Raw genomic sequence first — 17659 nt, 5'->3', positions numbered from 1 at the left:
CGTTCAGGGTGTTACCCACAGGAACGACAAACCCCCCAAACGAGCTCACGCAAACGTAATGCCGAGGCAATCAAGCGCAAAGTCAGACCAAGACTGGTGTCTACTCTTCCTTCCTCTCCCCAAAGCAGCGACTTTCTTCAGGAGGAAAGGTGAGTAAGATACGCCAGGAAACACGAACCCTTGTCAGTCATTATTTCTTATAATAAAGTATCCAGAAATACTAGGAGATTTTTTCCAGAACTCTACTACAGATCCTTCTGCCAACGCCAACCAAACACAAGACAAACTCTGCCCCGTGCATTTAAACACACCAAGCAGTTTGCAGGCTTGCTCACCTAGTCCTTCCCCTTCAAAACCCCACAAGCTGCATTTTGTTTCAATTAGTTCTGTGACAGCTACGGGCTTAAGTGCTACTTTCACAGGCACTGTTTTCTGGTTTTGGCACCCCATCTAAGATGTCTTCAATGAACCCAATGCCCCCAGTGTGGGTGTTCCTGCCTTTGGCAAGACCAGGTAATGCATTCCATGGGTCTCCACCTGAGCACCTCAAACCCCAGACAAATAAAACACATGGCCACTTCTAAAGATTTTGCCCACAAAGAATCTTCTGCACAATATATCCCCCAGTGTTGTTCCAGACTCAAGACAAACCACCATGGTATTTTTCAGGCAGGCTTCTTAACGTTTGCCCTGAACACCCTTCTTGACAAGAAAATAATGTTCTTTATCACTGAAGATCAACCTTTGTCTTTCCTACTGAAGACTGAGCACATGTTAAGGGACAGACATTCAGCCATTCTTGCTGTCCTCCTCTTCCAGATCAACAAATTAGGGTACAGAGACATAAACTGCTCAAGGTCACCCACCAAATCAAGAGCTAACCAAGAGCTATAGAAGCCCTTCCAACTGCCATATGAGAGGTAAGGAAAAAAACCACCACACGACTTAAAATCTGCCTTAAGAAAGGAAATTGTTAACCTGGAGGTGAGATTTTCTAGCTAATCTTGGCTTATACAAATGAGTAAATCTGAGCCAGTGGATTTTACTTCTTACCACACTTCACTGCTACCTTGGATTTTACATTCAAATAACAGTACTACATTCAATAAAAAGCATTTTTCTTCTTCAGACCAATGTCTTCATCTAAACTAGTGTTGGATTTAAACAAAATGCAACTTCTTTTTTCTTCCAGTGGGCAACTTCATTTGAAGTCTTTATGGATTTTCCTAAGAATGACTTAATGAAATACAATAGAAATACACCCTGGCTTGTATGTGTATATATAAAAAAATACAAGTGTCTGATTCATTCTTACTGAATTTCAAAATTTTTCATTCTTAAGAACATATTGGTAGAACCTTCAACTTTGTATTTTCTTATTTATTCAATTCAATGTCTTGCATTTACATATCTAATATATTCCTCAAAATACTAAAAATAATATAACCCAATTATTTTTACTTAAAACATTTGCATTTTTAAAGCACAATATTTTGGTTAATTATAAACAGTACTTGATATTTTAGCTCTTGGAATAAAAGCAGAATGTAAAGGATCAGTTCACTGTGATTTTCAATCCTTAAATTAATTAACTATAAGTAGCAGCTTCCAGTGAATTTTTCTTAGCAAGATATCAACACCTGCAAAGGAGATAAATTAAGGAAAGCATTGTCATAGTCTTAAATAAACACCCCACTCAATCACGAGCAAGATGAACAAACAGATGTGAGTGCCTTTGATTATCCGAACGATCAGCTCGAGTGTTCAAACGCCAAGTGACAAGTGACACTGGTTTTATCTCAAGCACCAAGACTCGCGCGTCGCTGTCTAGCTGCCGGCTACTGTTCCCACCAAGAGAAGTCACCCACCTGGGGCAGCATGCGATTTTCCTCCTCCAGCTGTCTTACTCTTGCCTCCAGCTGCCTAACATAGGACAAGGTTGATTCTAAAAATCAAAAAGAAAAAAACTCGTATTATCCACAGAGATCTGCTTGTGTTTACTGGTGTCAGAGCCTGTGCCACATGCTGACTGGTACTCACAGCAGACTGCCTCCTCGAGTGTCCGTTGAACATTCAGCTCTGCTCCTCTCAAGGGCAGTGCAAATAACGCTGATACTAGAATTAACCCAACTCCTTGTCGCTCGTGACTCTAAACTGCTGCGCTTTAAGGTGGTTCCTCCTCAGACACAACCTTACAGAAAGGCAACACAGACTTGAGTTCTTCCAACCCACCCCCCAGGCTCTGTGAGCTCGTACTGTATTTTGGGAACACTCCACAAGAGCAAGGCATTAAACCCTCAAGTCACCACTGAAAAGCCCAGAAAGAGCAGACAGTCTTCTGCAGGAGGACGCAGAGGCCCCTCACACAGCCTGGCGGCGGTCTGGTGGCACACACACGGCCCCCCTGCAAGCCGTGACCTTGTCTGCAGCTCAAGCCTCAGCCTCTGCCAAGGATCAGACATGTCATCACAGCTCGAGCCTGTGCGAGAAACCAGATGTATCCCCCCAGGGCCCTGAGAGGGTTTGGAGCCTGGCTGATAGCACAACAGCCCGGGGCAGAGCGCGGCTCACAGTGAGGACTCCTCACCCCGCGGACGCCAGGGCAGGACGTACTAGGACATGCTCTCACAGCACTGCTCTGCTCTGCAGGCTTGGCTGAAGAGCAAAACCCTGCCCACTGTATTCACAAGTAACCTCATTGACCTTCACAAGCTAATTGGGCTGGTTATGGAGAATGAGTCACTCCCAGTCTGCTCTGGTCCCAAGAACTTAATGTAAGAGTAGATCCATGATCCATCCCTAAAAGTATCTGAGAGCTTTCTTATCTCGCATTTCTTGGGCCACACAATTTCTGCTGTTGAAGTCCTGTATCTAAGAGAAATACATGCCTGAGAAAGCAGCACCCGTTGAATGTAAGAGAAAAGATATCTTCTCAGTCCAGAACCACCGCTGTGACTCTTGTACCTCCTTGTACGTAGATGGAAGTCCACCAGGTACTCACTCCTGACTCAACGATGTACTCTGCTTTCTCCGAGGTGCCAATTCCAGTAACGTATTTGTGCTCATACTACCACGTAACTAGTAAAATCATCTCTCTGATGATTAATGGGACAGAATCCATGGATATCAGGAGAGTACTGTCAGTTGATACAACCCTGCAAAGCTGCATTGACAACAGAGCTGTTCACTGCTTCAAACCGACAGATCAATTTGTGCACCAGTGTCCTCTGATACCCAATCCCCACACCAGCCTGCCCAGAAAGGAAAGGTGATGGGAAATGAGGTGTTGCTCACTGCTCTTACGAGACTGCAGTGGGAATTTACACAACAATAGTGCGTGGGAATTTACACAACGTGAAGTAATTTGTCAAAAATGATGAATACACAGCAAGGCACTGGGTTAAAAATAGCACTGTACAATAAAAGGGAAAGAGGTAACCTGAGGTTCTGCGCGCTCTGCTGCATAAGGGTTTTCATAGCTAGTGATGGGTGCGTCTCCAGAGAGTCGCTAAGCCTGGCTCAAACGAGCACTTAGAAGATGAACAGCTTATTCAATTAACTAGCTATGACAGGGTCCCTCCCATCAAATCAGCTTCCTTCCCAGCAGCAGCACGTTTGGGAGGAGTGCAGGGCTCCCTCACCATTACGGCCACTAGCACAGGCAATAGCTCCCAGCACACCTCCTCTCTCTGTTGTTTTCTACGTCAGATGGTTTCTGTGGAGCCATGTTTTTGGAGGGACTGAAGCAGGCGCTTTCCTTGGCACTAGCCAGCTCTAAATTCACTGGTTACAAGTCCTATGTTAGCCTGGGCTCAGACTTCATGCTCAAGTCTCCCTTCTCAGCTGTGCCCACCAACCCACTTCACACAAGCTCCCTTCTGGATTCTCTTCAGCTCTGGGTCTTTTATACAAATTTTCTGGTTTATCATTTATTAGCTCCTCTTATGATGTTTACCTCTCAGCAAAGTTTGCCTCTCTATTTGACTTCTTCACTTGTGTGCTGGGAGTCCACAGCTGAGATCTCTGCTGCTTCAAATCACACACCTCTGCTGTCAGCCCACAACTTCCCAGTGCCAGTTCATACCAGCTACAGATCTGGTCCGAAACCTCCGCGCCTGTTAACCTTCTAAAGTGTGAAACAGTTATTTAAATTTCCTTTTGTAATCTGATTAACATGGAAAATTAGGTCATCTACCAAAGGCTTGATCTAGCAAATCCTTATTTGTGAGTCTTCTTGACACATAGACTAGATGCATATATATTTCAGTATCTGTTAATATATTTATGCTGTGATGCTATGAGCTTAGAGGAAAACATGAGCAGAAAAGCCAGTCAAGGACATGAGAGACGAAGGAATTGAAAATACAAAGTGAAACACTGTCACCAATGACACCAATAGCAAACTTCAAAGAAAAAAAAAGTTGCATCTTAGAAGTATTTATGAGAAGGACTATATAATCCATCTATTCTTAATCAGCTTGGAGAGCAGTAAAGAGCTCTAAATAAAGAGCAAATCTGAAAATTGCCACCCAGGAAATGGTCACCTGACGCCACTCCCGTTGTCATTCCAGGCAAATTTTCACAAGACAATTAAGCAATTTAAAACTGAAGCAGAATGAACTTCTGATAGTAATGCTTCAGCTTCAGCATCTGAGCTGAAAACAAACGCCTCCCAAAGGGAAAGCCGTCCAGAAACTGAGCATCGCTTCCATAACGTTCCTGTTGTCTTACAATAAAGCATTTAATGAGATGCTACAGCGTGTCAGGCCACCGCCGCTCTGAAACACAAACTGAGCAAACAACATGATCCCTAGCTGATGCCATTAGTCAGAAAACCTTCTCGGGTTTTATCCTTCCCCAAACAGATTTATCTAACATCACCCATTTTCACAGAGCTGCAAGTACACAGAAGAGCCCTCCCTTCTTGGCAGAACCTCACACTTGAGTTGTAGACTGCTCACAGATAAACTTCCAGGCACAAACCTGCCGAGCTCCCTCTGCCCAGAACACAGCCAGGGAAAAGGAGCATCTGCATTAACACCATCAAAGCTCAACTACTATGCTCTGGGTAATAGCTCAGAAACTGCTAACTATGAGGAGATCAAACGTATACTCAAATACAAACAAACAATTTGGGCCCACATCTAAACAAGATCTGACCACAGGGACATGATATTGCAGTAGCTGAACTACCCGTTTCATCATCTGTGGGTTTCTTGGTGACATTATTTCCACTCCTTCCCATCTCCCTTCGCCAGGCACTTCTATGGGAGCAACAATTTTGAACAATTCCCATTCCCACGAACAGATTCCTACCAAATGAGCTTCCCTGCTTGAGCTTCCTGTGCTCTTACCACCACTGAAAATGTGATCACTTCATTCCAGGGCTGAAACTAAAATTATTTTCCAAATTACAAGAGACACAGTAGTATCTTGCTTTTAGGGAAATTCAGCGACAGCCCACCCTTTCTCCACAGCCATCACTCTAACGTGTTATTAGAGAACATCAATACTTACGTAGCTGATCTCTTTCTTTTGACAGCCACACTCTTGAAGCTAGTAGGTACTTTGGGGTTAAGTCAAACTTTATCAGACACTTACGTTGCTGTCAAAGGCATATCTGTGCCTTGGCTTCATCCGTTTTTGCGTGACTGCGTCCGATCTCAGTCTGTCAAGTAATTTGTAATGTTATTTAAGCAAAATTATCCTCTGCTATTTTAGAATGGTTGAGGATGTCACATTAAATTCTGATACTTTCCTTTTTTTTTTTTTTTTTTTTTTTTTTCCCCCCAGAGGCTGAAGGGTTACAACTCTCAAGCAACTGTGGGTTTGCACTGGAGAACTTACAGACTGAGGTCCTCTACCCACCTACTAGCTCCCTGCAAAGCAAACAGATCAGAACCCCAGAGAAAGCAAAAACTCAAGGGTTCAACCTACACTTCTTGTTCAAATGTGCTTGAGTAACAAGCACAGTGCGGCAGGTGAAGGGATTTTATCTGATGAATAGAGCAGATTTGAGGTGAAGAAAGAGTAGGAGATGCAACACCCCCAGTGCTGATATAAACTCAAAGTAATGCACAAAAAGTGGTTTAACTCAACAACTAAAATTCCATTTTTCTGCACTTTTGAAAAACAATTATTCCAAATTATAACAGTTGTCTGCAGAAGTGAGCACGGGATTCCTCAGACCTCCTTCTGACTAACTTTAAAGGATAAACCCATCAATGCAGAAGATGCTACTTGCTTCTTGGAAAACGTATGGAATCTTTGAACTTTGAAGAAAACTGGTAATGCAGTGGATGAGCAAGCAAACCCCACAGGAAGCAGAAAAACTCCTCCAAGCTGTAAATACTCAGAAGGCTGGAGGTATTGGGAGAAAAGAGACATGCTGTTTGCCTTGACCCCTAGCCATTAATTTATGGCCAGCATGAAGAGGAGATCACAGAATCACAGAATCACACAGAATCAACCAGGTTGGAAGAGACCTCAGGGATCATCGAGTCCAACTGCTGCCCCTACACCACCCTGTGAACTAGACCATGGCACTAAGTGCCATGTCCAGTCTTTTCTTAAACATATCCAGAGATGGTGACTCCACCACCTCCCTGGGCAGCCCATTCCAATGTCTAATAACCCTTTCTGTAAAGAAATTCTTCCTGATGTCCAACCTGAACCTCCCCTGGCGAAGCTTGAGGCTGCACCCTCTTGTCCTATCGCTAGTTGCCCGGGAGAAGAGGCCAACTCCCACTTCACTACAACCTCCCTTCAGGTAGGTGTAGACTGCAATAAGGTCACCTCGGAGCCTCCTCTTCTCCAGGCTAAACAGCCCCAGCTCCCTCAGCCGTTCCTCGGAGGTCAGACCCTCCAGACCCTTCACCAGCTTGGAGATGCTACGCTGGACAGGAGGCTGCTTTGAAGCAGCAGCAGCCGGTCCTTCCATCCTCACGGCCAGAAAAGGGAAAACACGATTTCATGATGCTGCAAACATCCCCTTGGTTCCGTTAGCATCAACGCTCTCTGCTTCCACTGGCTCAGCTCTACTTGGTATTCATGCTCCTAAAGGAGGTCAACCAGCACCTGGAGAGTTGTCACATCCCCATGTGCATATTTTAAACACACAGGGTATAAATGGGGGAGACTGCCAACAATTTACCTCAGCAAAGAATTCAGCATGTCACGTGCAGTGATACTTTGATGTACGGCACCGAAGGTTCAGTTAAGGTATATTCAACTTCAACGGGGAAAGTAATTTGTTACGCTGCTCTTCGTGCACCATGTTGTCAGGAACATCATAACTGCGTATCAGATCGGATTTTGGTCATTCCAACCCACACCCAGCATCCTGCGATGAAAACTAAATCATCTTTCCAAAAAATGGAAGATGAAAACCAAGGCTGTGCGAGGGCTATTTTAAACCGTCCCATAATTAACTGACAGCTCCATATGTTTATGGAAGGGTTTCTACGCTAACTGGGGAGCAGATTCAATGACACGCAAAGCATCGCCCTGTCCTACAATTCCTAGTCATCTGATTTAATTACTTCAATATTAATATTCATGACTAAAACATTACTGCAATCCATCCCCTTTCAGCTCCCTTGTTTGGATAAGAAAAAAAAAATCACACTGTTGGATTTACACTAAAATTTACACCACCTGCACCCCTGAGTTGGTGAGGCTGCTCAGTGTTTACACCAGCAGCACCCAGCCTCCCGGCAGCGGGATCCGACGACCTCCGAAGGTCATTTTTAGCCCTGTCTTCTCTGATTTTCTGTCACGGTGGCACATCTTACGTAACACTCCCATTGAATAAGTGCTGGAGAACTCCTCGTCAAAGCGCAGCCCAACTCCCCTGTAACGCAGCGACACTAGGATTAGTGCTGTCATGTAGACAGAAAGACATCTGCCTAAGGCAACATTTTATTAAGCTCACCAGAATATTTAGGAGCTATTTACCACTAAGGCATGTATTTTTGGAAAGTTTTGGGACAGGGAACACCACAGCGTTAGCATTAAGACAGGGTCTGCATTTCTCAATACTGCTGTTGTCTGGAATTCTCCCACCCCAAGCTGAGATGTCTTGTGATTATAGACCCAGCAATTCTTGACTTCTCCCTGTCATTAAAAACATAATTAACTACGCTCAGCTAGTTCACTGAGTATTTCAAAACTGAACCCTAGCGAAGGGAAAAGCTTACATATGCTAATTCAAACACCCAGAACGCAACGTTACCGCTGCCACTTAGTTTTATTTCTCAGGCAACATGTGCCACGTTTCCCCTTTTCAGCACACATTACACACAGACATGCTAATTACAGTATCTGTAATCAGATCTTTTCACCCAGACTTCATATAAAAAGTGTTTTCTCAGTTGCAGCAGCTTTAATCACAAATTATCTATTTATTAATAGAAAAAATACTCCTTGTTGCCTTGAGGCAGCCCTAGCCATGCCTTTAACGACTCATCGATGCTGATGAACCTGGCTCAGGTGGCCCATGGGTTTGCATCTGTTTGGATTTCAGTGCCACTTTGACACTGGAGATTAGATGGTTGTAGCGAGTGGGTCTGGGCTGCCCCGTGGCGAGGGGCAGGCATGGCTCTGCTGCGGCAGCACCCGGGGGTTGCACTCCTGCTGAGGTCACCCAAGGAATGCTCAAGGTCACCCAACTGCTGCCTGTCACACAATCTACTAAAAATATAGGGTTGGCTGCCACTTAAGAGCTTTACTGATTTAGGCTGGCGTTTGTTGGAGGTTTTGTTGCATGTTTAGCTTTCGGGTGCAACAAAATTTCTAGTTGAATTTATCTACAAAAAAAGCTCTAGTTTAAAAAACTCTCAAAGAGGATTTGACTACAGTAGTACCTAAAAATGATATCAGATGTCAGACAAGGTAAGGTTTTGTTCCCTACTTCTCTGAAGCTCTCCACAATGCTCTTGCTAACAGCTGGACAACGCTGTCACGCTAATGGTCTCCTGTAACACTAACCTGGGTTTGTTTGGGTTTTTTGGTGCTAGAGGTGAAGCTTTTCTTGCTGGCCTCCTTGATACCCTGTTAGCTCCACTTCAGCCTGTGCTAAATGCATTTGTCACGTTATTGATGAAAACTGAGAAAATCAAACCCATTATGCTATTGCTAAAACCTTTCCCCCTGGCTGTTGGCTTGTTCTGGTATTGATTTCGTGTGTTTCCTGATTGGTAAAATCCTTATCGACTCCACTTAACTGCTTGGGTCTGTCCCTCTGCCACCGCACTCTCCTTTGCTCATGAGAGTGTCCCCCACCCGCAGGCACACCCCCCGGACTGGCAGCACAGCAGGAGGAGAGGAGGGGTGTTCAGTGGCTCCTGGGAGAAATCAAAGGGGAGACTGGAAAAGGCAAGCCTGAGAAGAGCTTTGCTTAGGGAAGGAAGGTAGGTGAGGGCACCGGCTCGGAGAGATAAATAAGGGAGGGTTTCACTGCTGGTGCACAGATCTACAAACAGACATTTTGACCTTACACCAGTGCCTCCTCATTTGCATCTGTTAAGTGGTCCCCTGCTGAGAAGGCCCTGGGTCCCCTGCAAACACACGGCCAGTGTGAAACCACGCACGCCTTCACGCCCCCATGCATCCACAGGGCCACCTCCAGCTCCTCCCAGTTCTCCTGTGCCCGTGTCAAATGACCGTTTGCTGTACAATGAAATGAAAAAACAATAAATGAAAATATAAAGCTTGCCAGAAACAGCAGTATTAGGGCAAGAAGCAGAGGACCAGAGGGTGAAACTGGAGTGCCAAATACATGCACTACAGGTCCCCTTCTCCCAGGCAACCAGCGATAGGACAAGAGGACACAGCCTCAAGCTGCGCCAGGGGAGGGTCAGGTTGGACATTAGGAAGCATTTCTTCTCAGCAAGGGTCATTAGCCATTGGAAGGGGCTGTCCAGGGAGGTGGTGGAGTCACCATCTCTGGAGGGGTTTAAGAAAAGACTGGACATGGCACTTAGTGCCCTGGTCTAGTTGCCATGGTGGTGTCAGGGCAATGGTTGGACTCGATGAGCCCAGAGGGCTCTTCCAACCTCATTGATTCTGTGATTCTGCGATTCTGTCCCTTAGCATCCCCACAACTCCCCACAGATACTCATCGCCACCTTTCTTATCACATAGAATTATATTTTTCAGGCTCAAATCATCAGATGGTGAAGAAACACAACGCAGAAAAGTTAGTTTGGTTGAGGGTTTTAGTATTGGGACAGCACGCTCCAGTTAATAATTATATTGGCTTCCACTTGGAAGCCCGCGATGTAGGCCAAAACTGGAAACTGCATCTCCAGGAATTCTGCATCACATCAAACCTATGAATCATTTTTATGCTCGTCTATTGCCTCGTTAGGAGGCAGTTATCCAACCTGTGAACTCCCTTTTCACAGGTTACTATTTGTGTGACTCAAAACCAAATTACAATGATGCTCCTGAGAGAGCAGAAATAGCAGCTTTCGCATTACTGAAGCCACTGAACAGCAGCACACACGCTTTTTCTTGCTACACCTACAACATAGATGCCAAAATTCAAAACAAAGATCGACAGCCATATGAATATGTGGAGGAACAACCAACCCACACTCTTCCTCCTTGGTAAGGCATCTCCTTGTGCGAGTGAAACCAACAGTTCAAATTCTGGGTTCATGTGGGGGAAGAAAAGGCTGGAAAGGGTCCTGTAGCTGCACACACCATTAAATAAACTAGTCACCATGGACTACAAGTATAGGGCAGCAGACTGCATCCTACTGTCCATGGGCTGCAGACCACGGCACACGGAGTCCCCTCCTGACCCCTTACACCTCTCCCTGCTCAGAGACACCTCCAGTGAAGTAGTCTCACCTCAGAGAACCTGGACAACCAGCTCATCACAGCAGACGTGTGTGCAGACGGCGGCACGAAGCCGTGTGTGAGCCCTGCCGGAGAGCCAGTGTGGCGACGGCATCTCCTGTGTGCAGAACAATGCTGGCACACCCAGTCCTCAGGGGAAAAGCATCACGTAATAATAACCCAAGAATCACAGAATCACAGAATCAGTCAGGTTGGAAGAGACCTCTGGGATCATCAAATCCAACCATTGCCCTGACACCACCATGGCAACTAGACCATGGCACTAAGTGCCATGTCCAGTCTTTTCTTAAACCCCTCCAGAGATGGTGACTCCACCACCTCCCTGGGCAGCCCCTTCCAATGGCTAATGACCCCTTCTGAGAAGAAATGCTTCCTAATGTCCAACCTGACCCTCCCCTGGCGCAGCTTGAGGCTGTGTCCTCTTGTCCTATCGCTGGTTGCCTGGGAGAAGAGGCCGACTCCCACTTCACTACAACCTCCCTTCAGGTAGTTGTAGACTGCAATAAGGAAAGGACAATAAAGGAGACAGTAGGATTTAATGTTACCTGTTACCTGTGAGACTCTGCTGCCTCAGGGGTACACAAGAAGCTGCTGAGAGGGCCAGGGGTCTTTTACATTCACTCTTGAACTCAGATGTGCCAATTAACACCTGTCATGTCAAAGATCAGGAAAAATGCAACCAACCACTCACACCACTGTGTGGGAAACTCCTTAACTGCATTACACAGCCCTGATACAACCGCTTTTTCAAACTTTGTGTGGCTTCTCTTCTCCGTGTTCCAAACCACTCCCACGACACAGCAATGAGGAGGGCAGAAAGCCTTCCCAAATGCAGCACGCCGGACAGAAAGGGAAGCGTTTACATTTAGCAGACACAGGAGGGATAATTACTGCCTCATCCAAACAGAGAAATCGATTCCTTAACCAATGTCAGAGAGGAGAAGGAAGAGGAAGGAAGCAGCAAGCTGAACGCCAAGACGCTAAATTTAGATCCGCTGTTATTCCCGCTCCGCAAGCATCCTCGGACAAAGAACCTTCCACTCTGAGTCGCCGCTGCAGCTCCCACAACTACAGCTCAGCACTAAAGCACACCTCCCAGACACCAAGTTACCGTGGCAATCAGTTCTGCACAAACAGACCAAACCATGGCAAGCTACGTGAATTAACCAGGGAAATTAAGAGACTAATATCCCAGATGTCCTTACCACTCACATCATCTCCCAACCAAATGGGAGATTTAAAAACATGCGAAATCTGAAATGGTTCTGCCATTTGATCTCAATCAGCACTCAGGCAAGAGAACAGAAATTCTCCTGCATCCAGCCATCTCACTCACATCTTGCAGATACCCACAAGGAACATTATGGTCCTTCACTGAGAAAACCCTGTCAGTACATGGTCAGACTGAACTGCAGAGATGTTTCTCTGGGATGCTTTTAAGTCCTTACTTCAATTCTCAACCATAGAATGGAAAAGAAGAAAAAAAAAGGTAAAAAAAACTATTTGGGTTTATTGCCAGAGCTGTAAACATTTCCAAGAACATCTTACTAGCAGTGTTAAAAGCTCTGTCGATATACAATCTCATATTGGAATAACGAGTCAAACTTTCTAACGAGCCTGAGATCGAATTGTGAATTTCGGACCGGCCCATCCTTCCCACGTGCCCGCAGGCATCCTCTGGCCCAGGGCAGGCTGCCTGCATGGCTGAGACATCCATCCAAGCGGCCCGTCCCTGCAGCACTGAGCACTTGGCAGGAGAGCAGCATCTCCTCCCAGAGGTAGAGCATCAGCAGGAGGCACCAGCTACAGCAGCTCACCGGGAGAATGTGCTCCCCAAAATCCTGAGTGTCTTATTACAGGATGGATATTTACTGGGAAACACAATGGGGAAAACTACAAAACCAGCAGGTCTCCAGGGGAAAGAGAAGCTAGATTTACAGTTATCCATCTCTAAGGATGAGCGATGAGGAGCCCCCCCACGATCAGGCAAGAGCAGAAGCTGGAGAACTGCCAGTGGAAGACAGGCTAATGTGGGCAAACACAGCGAAGATTTAAAATTATCAGGACAAAGGGGTTTTTGGATTAATTTCTCTACAGAGAGTGATTAAGACGTAGGACAGGCTATTAAATGCAGTACAAGATGTTGCAAGATTAAATATGTCCTGGAGACTGAAACCACCCTCTTGCTTCCTACAGCCCATTAACGAGCCATCACACAATAACGCCTTCCCGTCCCTCCTGAGCCTGGGCACATTTGAAGCAGGAAAGGTGACCATTTCCTAAAATTACTCCACTGGCAATCTCAGCATAGAACCTAATTCTGAGGAAAAATTCACTATCCGTTTCATGCTGGCAGCTACACAATAGCAGAGGAGAAGGCTGTCTGTATAGCCTCTATCTCTTCTGTGACACTTCTTTGGGCTGACTGTGGAAGGGAGTAATAAAAAGAAGGATTCAAATGACACAGTTTTTAAGCCAAAATCTGTCAGTCTAAGTATGTCACTATCTGTAGGTACTCACATCTCCAACAGTCTGTCTGCCAGGCTGTGCAACATGAGAGCCCAGGCTGCTTCCTCCTCAGCTGGAGCATCCATGTCTCCACACAAAATCCCTGGCAGGGGAAAGCCCCAAGATGGATTTCAGAGATCAGGAATCAGTCTGAATGTCCAGCTCCAGCTGAAATCAGCACCGTAAACTTCTTCAGCACTTTGGGAACTCATCTGCAGATGTCTCCTGAATGTTCTAGATACCTCAAACACACCTGACCCGAGGAGGATAAAGATGCCTGCGCCAGAGCAGACCAGGCACCCACCTACTGCAGGATCCTGCCCCAGCTTCACCTCTTTATTTCCTTAATTTCTGGAGATCTGACCCATTACCTAACTGGGGTCCTGATACGATGCTGAGATTATGCGATTGTTCCAGTCAGACTCCCTGCAGCCGTTCCTTCTCCAGCACCCCAGCCCGGCAGTGACGGCCAGGCAGAGGGCACTGGGGTGCTGCGTGCCGAGCCCTGCCACATTGCACTTCCAGAAACCCAAGCCCTCCCAGGGACAGGCTTTAGGCACGTTTTACACATTTCCCCATTCATGTGGTCAGACATACGGTTCTCTCGACCCTGAGCCCACATTTTTCCCTGCCCCGTTGCCTTTCTGGCCTTCCCCAAAATCTCTTTCGCTACATCCTACACTGCTGCTGGGCCTTAGAACTAATCAAAGGCTGCATTTTATTTGGTGAAAGTACACAGATATAAAACCACATCATTGAGTGATTCAGAACAATAACACTTGTGAGAGGAATAAAACACGGGCACCTACGTTTTATCAGGGCTTCAGAGGAAACCAAATGCACCACATAAACATCATTTTCTGGTTTCTCAGTCCCTTTCCCACAGCCATGTCACTGCAATCCATCTGCTGCTATTATATTAACGATGCTGATTAAGACACTAATAATTTAAAAGTCACCTCAAACACAGGTAACAAAGCACAGCACGTATCATTAGTGACAGGCTGCGCTATACACATCTATCTGCTTTAAAGCTCTCACCGAACGCCTGTGTAACACCACGCCTCCCAGACCCAGCAAACGGCTGAGCCCCTTGTGCTCTCCTGCCCTTCCTGCTAGCCGTGTATCTGCAACATCTTTGGAGCAAAAGCAGAGGAGATTTCCTAAGTCTGCATGTCCAGTAACCAGCTGCCTGCTTCCTGCTCAGCATAAACTGTTTCTCCAGTGATCCCATACAGGTTGCACAGGTCCCAGGACAGCAGATGTGGCAGCTCCGTTAGGACACTACTGCTTGTCCTGCTGGCAGCCCTTCCACTGATGCAGTCTTTTACCAGTGTTAGTGAAGCTAATCCTTGGGCTTTTATATGATGTGATCACCTTCTTAATCGAAGAGGTTAATTAAGAGCTCTCGCTTTAGTAAACTTCCAAAACATTTAGGAGAAAGATTCAAACGTATCTCCAAGCAGCCCTAAATGAAGGGCAGCAAGGCTTGCGCAGAGCTGCCGGTACCCTTTGCTGCTGACATCACCACCAACCACCCAGCAAGGCCATTACTGGCCCTCACGCCTCACTCTGAGCTGTCTCTCAGACACACAAAACGATGCCACACTGCTCTCGGCTGCCCTGGCACCTTCTGTTGCTACGCCTCGAGTACCGTTTAATTCAACAGGGATGAAATCAAATGTCAGAAGCACTCTAGAACCTGAAAATGGTAAATAACCAGTTGCAATAACTCTGCAAGTCTTCAGATCCTCTGTATTCCTTTAATCTGGGACACAGTACTTTGTTCAGTCACACGAGGGGCTTCGACGTCCAGACAAAGCTCAGTGTGAGTCACAGAGCAGTCAAACCTGAGAGCTCTCCCAGCTGCTTCTCTGCATCATCAGAACAAAACAAATGCTTTAAACAAGGTCTCATTTGTTTATTTCCTGGTTACTCCACTAATGGGAACGCAATTTACGTACTTCCTCTCCCTAAACATATAAATAATTGAGCAAGGATTCTGGCGACAAAGGGTGTTGGAAACGGTCAGGTCCTTCACGCTGAGATTTACACCGAGCAGTTCACGCCTAGTCCTTCTGCCCCGGCACGAGGAGAGGGGCTGCACGACCTCCCGAGGCCCCTTTCTTGCCCCCTCAGCACCAGGTCCCTCTTACCCTGCCCGGTGCACACAGAATAACGAGACAGACCTCAAAATCAAGCCTGCACATGTTTGTGTGTGCACGGCCATGGGAGGGGAGAGGCTTTTTATTCACCACCTGCCTTAGAGTTATTAGGATTTCATTCCGGCCACAACCTGAAGGCTGTTTTTATAGGATTACAAGGACTAAAAATTGGCTCCTTCAGCAGGCAAAAAGACAGAAGAAAGATTTTTGCTCCTGAGCTGAGCAGTTCGTGAGCAGGGGGTATGGTACAGTCACAGTTATCACGTCTATCTGATTATTACTAATACAGAAACTGAAACAATAATGTTGTGAAATACAATAAATTCTAGACAAATAAAAAATACTGACACATTTTACACTCCCAGCAGCTGCCAACTAGGACTGTATCTCCTGAGACTTTCTAGAATGAAGACAGAAAGACATAATTATTCCCAGAGTTCTGGGCAATAAAAGACATACGTGACTGTAACTACAAACTGAAGGAAAACTACAAATAAAACAGTTGGGGGGGGGTGGATTACAAATCAGATTATATTACATACATATGACCACTGCAATTCATGTTAAAAAGATAAAAAACCAGACTATCTACTATTTTATTACACAGGGATGAACTCATACTACAGCGCTGAGGGCAAGGAAGGTAGAGTAAGTGTATAAACGAGCTGTCAGGGTGGCTGCTGTAACAAAATGCATTCTGAAACTTCCGAAGAAAATTGAGAAATACAGCGAGCCTCCAAGGTTTAAGGCTAGAAAAATGCCTTCCAACAACGCAGCCTGGCTTCCTGCCCTGCGGAGACAGAGGAATTGTGATACTGACTCCAGGAACGCCGGGTTTCCTTTGCGCTGCTGGAAGTGGAGACAGGCAAAAGGCAGCTGGGGGCTTCTTCCTCTTCAGAAAAGTTTGGCAAAAATGGAAGAACAATTGGACCGAAATTAAGTTTATGAACAGCATTTTTCATGTGACCCAGGACACAAACATAAGATCCATAGTAATAAATCGCTGCAGGAGGGTTATATTCTCCATTGCTGTGGGTTTTGTGCAGCTTTCCAACCAGCTCCAGCCCATCTGCTTTACCTCCTGCCGTTCATGGGGACAGCCCTGCCTTCGTGCTCACCTACGGACACAGCAGGAGAAAACCTCTGTCACCCCCCGCCGCTTCGGTCACATCGCGTTGCACACAGGAAGGAAGCCCATCAGCCCCAGCTGGCAAACCCCCCACCGGGGGACATCCCACAATGCCTCTCCATCCACCTGCTTCTACGGGGGTACAGGAACAGGCACCGTAGCACCAGATTTGTCATGCTACAGTTAAGTGTCACCAAAGTCCCTAAATACAGTGAGAAATCTTACCCAGAGATGGCCCCCAGCAACCCTGTGCAACCGCATGGAGTTCAACAAGGCCAAGCGCAAGGTCCTGCATGTGGGTCGGGGCAATCCCAAGAGGAGAATGGATGAGAGCAGCCCTGAGGAGGACTTGGGGGTGATGGGTGATGAGAAGCTCACCATGAGCTGGCAACGTGCACTCACAGCCCAGAAAGCCACCCGTGTCCTGGGCTGTATCCCCAGCAGCGTGGCCAGCAGGGCGAGGGAGGGGATCCTGCCCCTCTGCTCCGCTCTCGTGAGACCCCCCTGCAGTGCTGTGTGCAGCTCTGGGGGCACCAACAGAAGAAGGACACAGAGCTGTTGGAGCGAGTCCAGAGGAGGCCACGGAGATGCTCAGAGGGCTGGAGCACCTCTGCTCTGGAGACAGGCTGAGAGAGCTAGGGCTGTTCAGCCTGGAGAAGAGAAGGCTCCAGGGAGACCTTCTAGCACCTTCCAGTACCTGAAGGGGCTACAGGAAAGCGGGAGAGGAGCTTTTTACAAGGGCATGGAGTGATAGGATGAGGGGGAACGGTTTTAAACTGAAAGAGGGGAGATTGAGATGAGATATTAGGAAGAAATTGTTTACCGTGAGGGTGGTGAGACACTGGAACAGGTTGCCCAGAGAAGCTGTGGCTGCCCCCTCCCTGGCAGTGTTCAAGGCCAGGTTGGATGGGGCTTGGAGCAGCCTGGTCTGGTGGAAGGTGTCCCTGCCCGTGGCAGGGGGTTGGAACTGGATGAGCTTTCAGGTCCCTTC

The 17659-nt window shown here is 46.7% G+C and overlaps 1 protein-coding gene across 3 annotated transcripts in view; it reads right to left on the bottom strand.

Moving 5' to 3' along the window:
- CCDC85A (coiled-coil domain containing 85A) overlaps positions 1-17659 on the bottom strand; it is a 79159-nt gene that overhangs the window by 16021 nt on the left and 45479 nt on the right. The window contains exon 3 of one of the 3 annotated variants that reach the window (XM_068402968.1): positions 1865-1945. The exons of 1 other annotated variant lie outside the window; for it this stretch is intronic. In XM_068402968.1, coding sequence (XP_068259069.1) covers positions 1865-1945 — 81 coding nt within the window. The remainder of the gene's footprint in view (positions 1-1864; positions 1946-17659) is intronic. One more of the 3 variants, XM_068402940.1, reaches the window with a different exon arrangement.

This window comes from Nyctibius grandis, chromosome 1 (genome assembly GCF_013368605.1).
Source record: "Nyctibius grandis isolate bNycGra1 chromosome 1, bNycGra1.pri, whole genome shotgun sequence".
NCBI classification, from domain to species: Eukaryota; Metazoa; Chordata; class Aves; order Nyctibiiformes; family Nyctibiidae; genus Nyctibius; species Nyctibius grandis.
The sequence above is the reverse complement of the archived record's forward strand: the minus strand, read 5'-3'. Positions and strand labels throughout refer to the sequence as shown.